General features: G+C 34.2%; 1 protein-coding gene across 1 annotated transcript in view; it reads right to left on the bottom strand.

The window, feature by feature from the left end:
* Positions 1–1083: 1083 nt before the first annotated feature.
* Positions 1084–8266, bottom strand: part of LOC107698855 (coiled-coil domain-containing protein 150-like) — a 14218-nt gene continuing 7035 nt past the window's right edge. The window contains exons 11-23 of the mRNA XM_016499984.1: positions 6942–7010; positions 6642–6734; positions 6476–6559; positions 6163–6229; positions 5757–5863; positions 5544–5668; positions 5354–5468; positions 5015–5185; positions 4837–4905; positions 3560–3691; positions 3099–3185; positions 2669–2806; positions 1084–1773 (exon numbers count right to left, since the gene is read on the bottom strand). Of these exons, the coding sequence (XP_016355470.1) occupies positions 1639–1773; positions 2669–2806; positions 3099–3185; positions 3560–3691; positions 4837–4905; positions 5015–5185; positions 5354–5468; positions 5544–5668; positions 5757–5863; positions 6163–6229; positions 6476–6559; positions 6642–6734; positions 6942–7010 (1392 nt within the window). The 3' untranslated portion in view covers positions 1084–1638. The remainder of the gene's footprint in view (positions 1774–2668; positions 2807–3098; positions 3186–3559; positions 3692–4836; positions 4906–5014; positions 5186–5353; positions 5469–5543; positions 5669–5756; positions 5864–6162; positions 6230–6475; positions 6560–6641; positions 6735–6941; positions 7011–8266) is intronic.

Raw genomic sequence — 8266 nt, forward strand, 5'->3', positions numbered from 1 at the left:
ATTCTCATTCACAAGCTTGCGATTCGATTCGATTACTAATTCAATTCGATTCTATATCGATTATTTTGGATATATACCAGGTACAGTACATGACAAATTTTCTCAAGGAAGAAAAAATCTCTCTACTAAAGCTGTAAAATATACACGAGAGTCAGTTGGTACATTACTATAATATTGAAGGTTAAAATGGACTGATTTGTTAAAATTACACTTAAGTTTTTAAAATAAGAACGTAACAATTACATAATATTTCTACTTCAAATATATATTTTTTTTAAATATAAACATAATGGTGGCTGTCATAAAAACTTGGATTTATTCAAACATAAATTAAACATGGAAGAACAATAAAAATGATAATGAATATGCTATATGGCATATATTTAGCAGCAAAATGACCCTCTACAGTTTATTTTTCTATCTGACTAATTTCTGAGGTAAATGTGACGTTACGTGGCATTGTTTACAAGACGTTATATTGACGTCTGTGCGCGGCTGAAACACTGATTGAGCGATTATGTGAGAAAGGATACGGATTGTAAAGTTGTACTCTTTCTTTTAACTTGCCTTCGGATGTTTAGTCATGATTATTTTGTGCTGAAACTGGTATTAATGTGGAGGAGATGATTAGTTCATGTGCGCCTCGCGCTGCCGCTCCAGTGTCACTCCACATTAAACAGCGCCAAAACGGCATTTATTGTTTGAATACTGCAATACAATGGACAGAATTTGAAATCTGAGACTTCGTTTCATATTAAAAGTACCAAAGCACAATGCTTATTGCGATATATTGGATGGAAAATGTCCTTCAATATTCCGTCCATTAATTGAAAACAGGCTAGACTAATCGATTCTTGGGATTTAAGAATCGATATTGTTCCGTAAAAATGCGAATGATTAATATCGAGATATCGTATATACATATATATACATATATATATATACACACACACACGCACATTTTTTTTTACAATATTTTTTGGGATTGGATCAACTTTATTAAGCAAAATTTACATGTCACAGCAGCATACAATGATAATAAATAAATAAAAATAAAATAAAAAATAATTCTATTATATTGCAATTGCTATATTATTGTCTTTTCAGGTTCAAATAGCTTTATTGGCATGACAACAAAAAGATATACCTATAAAAAAAGATACACCAATAAAAACAATTATATAAATACAATAACGCAATATACAGACAAAATAATAGAGGTTGTCCCTTTTTTACAGCAAGACCTCAGCTCCCTTGCAGTTATATTTGTACTTTCTGGAGTTTCATTTTGCAGGTATAAGAGTTTGACCTTATTTTATTGCAACTGAATAACTTTATTGCGGGCTGCAGGGAAAAAAACATGTTTAACATGAGTAATTTGTGAGTAATTAGGGCACGTGGTCATAAAGTGCAGCTCTGTTTCCACTTTATTTTATGAGCAGTCTTTCTACACACACACACACACAATGTATTTTTGCTAGTGCACTTTTTAGTTTCAAGCAATAAAATACATGTTTTAAATATGCTTGATATGTACTTGCATACAAACACACCTACTGTATAGATAACTGAATTTTTTCAAGCCGGTTACATGCATGATCTATGAGTTTGTGATGCACTTCTCCGTGGAGGCTGTTATCAGGTGGTCAGCGCACGTACGTGTCTTGTGGGTTTGTAACTGCCGGCGATGTGTCCCAGCTCTTTCTTGATCTCCCAGCGCTGTAGTGCTGAGGCCCAGGGCTCCAGTTCAGGGTCAAAAAAGCAAACGCGAGTCTAAAAACAGAGAACAGCCTTCAGGTCAGGAATAAAAACACAAAAGACCAGAGATGTCATTGAGAGCAAGCTGAATGAATTTGAATCTCAAAAAATGTAAGTCGCTTTGGATAAAAGCGTCTGCTAAATGACTAAATATAAATGTAAAAATAGACACTTTGGACAAACATATATCTATATTTTTTCTGTATCTGTAATATAAACTTCCATTTAAAAGTCTGAGTTTGGTAGAATTTTATGGGGGGAAAAACTGATAGAAAAACAATTTTTAAAGCTTTTATTGGATAAAAACACATTAAAATCAGTAATATTGTGAAATATTATTACAACGTAAAATTTATGTTTTCTATTTAAATACAGTTTAAAATGTAATTTATTTCTGTGATGGAAAGCTGAATTTTCAGCATCATTACTCCAGTCTTCATTGTCACATGATCCTTCAGAAATCATTCCCATATGCTGATTTACTAAATGTTAAAAACAGTTGTGTTGCTTCATATTTTTGTGGAAACCAAGAGAAATCTGTTGTAACAAATTTTGATTAATTTAATGCATCCTTGCTGAATACAAGTATTAAATTCCTTAAAAGATAATCTTACTGACCCCACACTTTTGAACAGTAGTGTATATTTATTTAGAAGAAAATTGTAAAGTGTATCAAAATAATAAATAAATAAATAAATACATCCTTTTAAATTCCATTTTTAAAAAAAGCATTTGAAAATGTATTTTCTTATGTTAAAATTCTTCTAAAAATGCTTCTGTGAAATTGATCATTGCATTTTTAGGAGCCTTTTTAATGGATCTCAACCAAATACAGTATAAAATAATTTTCTTGATTTTTTGTTTTGTATACCTGAATTTTGTATACCTATTGTATAGCAATATTTGCTACCTGAGCTGGAGTGGACCGTGTGGCGTCTTTCCCCGTCCTGCACAAGCTCTCTGTGAGTTTCTGTGGTTCTGTCTGGCCATTAAAGCTCTCAGATTTAGAGCAGAGCCCTCTGTGGTCCTCATCCATGTTCTCTGTGATCTGAGGAACAGAGAAGCGGGATGGAAGCGAAGGAATCAAATCAAAGGCAAAGAATTTTCCATCCTCTGGAGAGCTTGCATGATTTCAACACTGGCTGTGATCAGAGAAGGAGGCGGCAACCTAAAATCTGACACGGTTTCCAGCATCAATTTCACAATGTTGGAACAAGAGACACGATCATTGGAAACACAACAGCATTCAGACTCAGTTTACTCAACAATAAAAATTCTCTCATTATATATCTCTATTATTATTGCTAGTGTATAAACGGATGTTGTTGGGGTTTGTTTACCTGCTGTGACTCCAGACAAACTTCCCCGAGTCTCACTTCTGCCTCATCCCTCTCGTCCTGGAGCCGTTTCAAACTCTCTTCCAGGTGCTGCACACAAATAACAGCAGCAATCAGCACAATACCCCTGATTATTCATTTACATAATGGCAATTCTCCAGCACTTTGTTGGTCTTGCAGTATTGATGCCCTGAAGGGCGTAACAGACAGGAAAGATGAAGGGAACTGTAGCCTGCTGATACTGCAAGCTACAGAGGAAGGAAAAAAGAGATATGGAAAGAGAATCCTAAAGCAAACAAACTGAGAAAGAGATGAAAGAAGAAAAATGGACATGGGCAGAAAAGGAGGATGGGTACTTGTGGCTCCTGCTTCTACGAGTCCATGTAATTGCACATGGACCATAAGGGCTGAGGTCAACATTTGGGACAGCGCCACAGATTAAAGGTGAACAAGAGAGCGCTGACCCGGCATTTCTCCTGTAGCGTGTGATTGAGATCTCTTTCGGCCTTAAGCTCCCCCTGCTGAGTGGAGGACAGACACTGCAGCGCAGACTGGAGAGAAAGCATCTCAGAGCGCAGCTGCAGCAAAGACTGAGACTGAAACACACACACACGAGATATCATCTTTAGCAGGGATTAGTCAGGATGTTCACTGTAGTCCAGCAAGTTGGTTATAGTCAGATAATCCCATTTTTTCTTTGGTTTCTAGTTCTAATATTTTTTATCAGCAGTGCTTCAAAGGGTGAATTTAGAAATGCAACATTTTAAGCTGCTCAAGCTATTAAAGCAGTGATTGTGTACTAATTCTCTGCCTTCAACAATACTTTTCAAGACTATTATGGTTAAACTTCAAATCAAGTTCGATGAACAATGTTCCTGTTATTATTTATTTAGCCTATTAATTCACTTTTTAACACCATGCCAGCATCAAGGCTATTTTCATGGCGATCGCTGAATAAATTATACAAGGTACACAATTAACAAAAGGTTATAAAAGACATTTCAGATGTACACTAGAGAAAAATTCTAAAATACATTCAGGTGATACATTTTTAAATAAACCTGTTCCTGTAATTATGCATAATACTTAAATGTATTTTATTTTGCAAGGAATATTTATATGTAATATGTAATAATAATTATGTATAATATAAAGACTATAAAAAGTATTAGATTGAAAAGCACTCTAAATATAGCCAAGCAAATTTCAATTTAAATTAATTAAACTTAACACTTAAATGAATTTTACTGTGCTCAACATAATACACTATTAAATACATTATTAAAAAGTATTACCTCAAATACAGCATTTCAACACTTTTTTTTTTTTATAAATAATGAAATATTAATTAAATATCAAGGTGACAAAGTATAAATAAGAAAGTAATTTTTTTCCATTACTTTAACGAGCAAATAACATGTATTGCAACTCGGAGGCCAACATTTAGAAATGATATTGCAAGCTTTTCTACTTATTGATTTGCATGGATAATCCTCAAGGGGGCAAAAGACATGCAGTAGATCCTACAGAAAAGTTTTTCTGGGGCAGTATTAATTATGTAAATGATGTAGAGGCCTTAGAAAGTCACTTATCAAATACGATACATAATTCTTTATTAGGTTAAGACAGAGTAGTCACTCAAAAAAACATCAGCTATTGGATTTTGAAAATATTTGATTTAGCATAACCTTTAGAGAGGCAATTTTCCCTTGTTTGTATATAAACAGGTTTGAACATATACCTGTTCATGACTCCTCCTCTTATATTCGTCCTTTGCTTCTTCAAGACTTTTAATTTCTGCTTCCAAATCCTGTCGTGAAGGCAAAGACGATGTAAAAACTCAGTTTGTGTATTCTGGGATGTTATTACTACAGTGAGAGAGCCTGCATCCAGCACAGACGGTGGGTAAAATGACACACCTTGATTCTTAGAGAGTGATTCAGTGCTGTTCTGTTGCCCAGATACTGATTCAATTGAGACTTCTGATGGGATATAAGCTTCTCCAGCTCAGACACTTTCTCTCCAAGCTCCTGATTGGCTCGTGAGAGGTCACCTGACTTTGCCGATGCATAATTTAGCACCTTCTTCAGCTATATAGAAAACGGGAGTAGTTGAATCAGAGTAGAACTGAATAAAATTCAAATGTATTTATAAAGCATTTATATAAACCGGTAAATGCTGTACATTAAAATCTACCTAGCAAGACATAACTAATTAATGTACAAAATTATCAAAATACATCATTTCTTTAACATTACCCTCTGTGCTGACTTTCTCCCAGAGTCTTTTTCCCTTTTGAGCAAGCTCTTGTGTGAATCTACATGTTCTGTCAATCGCCGAATCTCTGCCCTCGCCTCTTTAAGCTCCGCCTCCCTGCTGATGCAGTCACGTATAATGTAAACTCAAGAAAACATGGTGGACATAAGCCATAAACTCACATTCCCTCACCTCTCGCTGAGGGTGTTTAATTTGTCTTGTGCATTGTGGTTTTCCTGTAAGGCCTGCTCTAAACTCTGGGAAAGTTTCCTGTTGTCCAGTTGAGCTTCATCAAGTGCTTTTTGCAAAGATTCAACCTTCAAAAATGTGAGCATGTAAACAATTAAACTCCTCGATCTCATCTCTTGTTTATTTGGTCATCAAGAGTGTTTGCGTGCGTTAAACCTTCTCATTGCTCCTTGCGTCGTGATTCTCTAGTTCAGCTTCAAGCCTCTGAATCTCTTTCATAGCCTGCAGTCTGACAAACACACAACACACAGTAATGCTGGTTACTACAAACAATCACTGACTTAAACAAAGACCATGTTTACAGTAATGCACTTATAATGGAAGTCTATGGGGCAAGACATTCTCCAGAAACGAGCAAATATTTAAGCACTCTCACAATTGTTTCATACAAAAAAAAAAAAAAAAAGGGTTATTTGAGCTGTGAAGTGTCTAAACGCCTTAAATAATGGATTTATTTCCTATAAACTGTTTTTAGCTTCACAAGATGTTAACTGATGGACTGGAGTGGTGTGGATTATTGTGATGTTTTTATCAGCTGTTTGGACTCTCATTCTGACGGCACTATGACAGTGTTGAGTACATTCTGCTTTCAATGTCTTCAGGTCAGCAGCCATCTGCTGCACTCGTGTCTGTGTAAACACACACACACACACACACACACACACACACACACACACACACACACACACACACACACACACACACACACACACACACACACACACACACACATAAACACACACACACACACACACACACAGAGTCTGTTTATTTGAAGCCTGATGTGTTTCTGACATATAACGTGTGTGTTCATCAAGTGACTCTTCAAGCATCGTGTCACACATACAAAATGTGTTTGTCTGTGTGAAACAGACCTGCATCTTGCCCTTCTCGTAGGCCAGTTTGTTCTTGCTGTCTGTCAAGTCCCAGAGCATCTGTTCTACCTGACGATGAGTTACCTGAGAAAGAGAGAGAGAGAGAGATTTACAAGCGCACTTTGCTTTGACGTGCATCTGACTCTGTGATCTTTTGATCTCAAACCTGCTGATGCTCCAAGGCTGCCAGGCTCTCCATCAGCTCCTTGTTCTCCTCCTTCTGTTTCTGCAGTGCTGAGTTCACCATGGTCAACTCCACCTGTCAATCACAGGGATGAAGAGGATGTTTATGGTAATTGCTGTAGTGGAGTCAGTGTAGCAGGTGAAATGAGCTCCATTTTATACCCAGCAAATGCATGCAGGAGAAGAAATGAAGTTCAGTTAAAAAACTCAACCAGGAACTGAATTGATCTCCTGAATGCACTAGAGAAAGACTGGAAGTGACCTCACATTTGGTCAGCAGTACCTTGATCTCCGACAGCTGTGTTTCCAGAATGTTCTTCTCCTTTTCCAGCGAAATGACTGCAGAGTTCATCTGAGATTTGGAAATAAAGAGTTCATTAAAGCAATGGGCCACAAATGGTTGTGTGGCACAGTGTTTTTACAAATGTTAAAGGGATAGTTCACCCAAAAATGTTTTTGTCACCATTTACTCACCCTTATGTCATAATCAAACAGATGATGGTCCCCACTGATTTCCATAGTATTTCTTTCCCTACTATGGACGTCAATGGGGACCAACAACTGTTTGGTTCTTCAAAATTCTAAATATCTTCTTTTGTGTTCAACATAAGAAAGAAACTTATACAGGTTTGGAATGGCACGAGGGTGAGTAAATGATGACAACATTTTTCATTTTTGTGTGAACTATTCCTTTAAGAGCTGCTGTTAGTATGATGTGAAAAGAATTTCAGTGCTAGTGCACAACCATTTGTTGCTGTATTGCTTTGCTAAAATGGCAGCTTTTGAATAAATAAAAGTATGAATAAAAATAACAATATATTAACAATGAATTAGTAACATTAATAATTACAACACATTCTGTAATGTGTGTGTATAATGTATAATAAATAAAATATTGTATTATTATTTTTAATAACAATTTTAATACTTGTAATAATTTAATAACTGTATTATTATAAAATTAATTATGCTAATAATTATAATACATTGTATAATATGTATATGTATATTAATTATATAATTATTTATAATTTAATACAATTTTGTATTGTTGTTATTATTATTACTACATTTGTTATTGTCACTGTAATTATAACAATTATTCATATAAATTTATTAAAAAAAATTTATTCTTATAAAAAATTAATCACGCTAATAATTATAATACATTGCATATGTATATTAATTATATAATTAAGTATAATTTAATACAATTTTGTATTGTTATTATTATTATTACATTTGTTATTGTCACTGTAATTATTACAATTATTATTAATATTAATGTATTAAAAACAATATGCATGCTAGTAATTATAATACATTATATAATGTGTATATGTATATTAATTATGTAATTATGTAGAATTTGTCATATATAATTGATACATATTATTATTAAATTTATTATATAATATAAAAAATATGGTACTACTACTACTACTACTAATAATAATAATGATAATAATAATAAACAAACAAAAAAATGTTTCAAATATGATTCATCTGGTCAGAATTTGTTTATCTGTTTCATTCATATACAGTGGGTACGGAAAGTATTCAGACCCCCTTAAATTTTTCACTCTGTTATATTGCAGCCATTTGCTA

The sequence above is a fragment of the Sinocyclocheilus anshuiensis genome, unplaced genomic scaffold (genome assembly GCF_001515605.1).
Source record: "Sinocyclocheilus anshuiensis isolate Anshui unplaced genomic scaffold, SAMN03320099.WGS_v1.1 scaffold2168, whole genome shotgun sequence".
Taxonomy (NCBI): Eukaryota; Metazoa; Chordata; class Actinopteri; order Cypriniformes; family Cyprinidae; genus Sinocyclocheilus; species Sinocyclocheilus anshuiensis.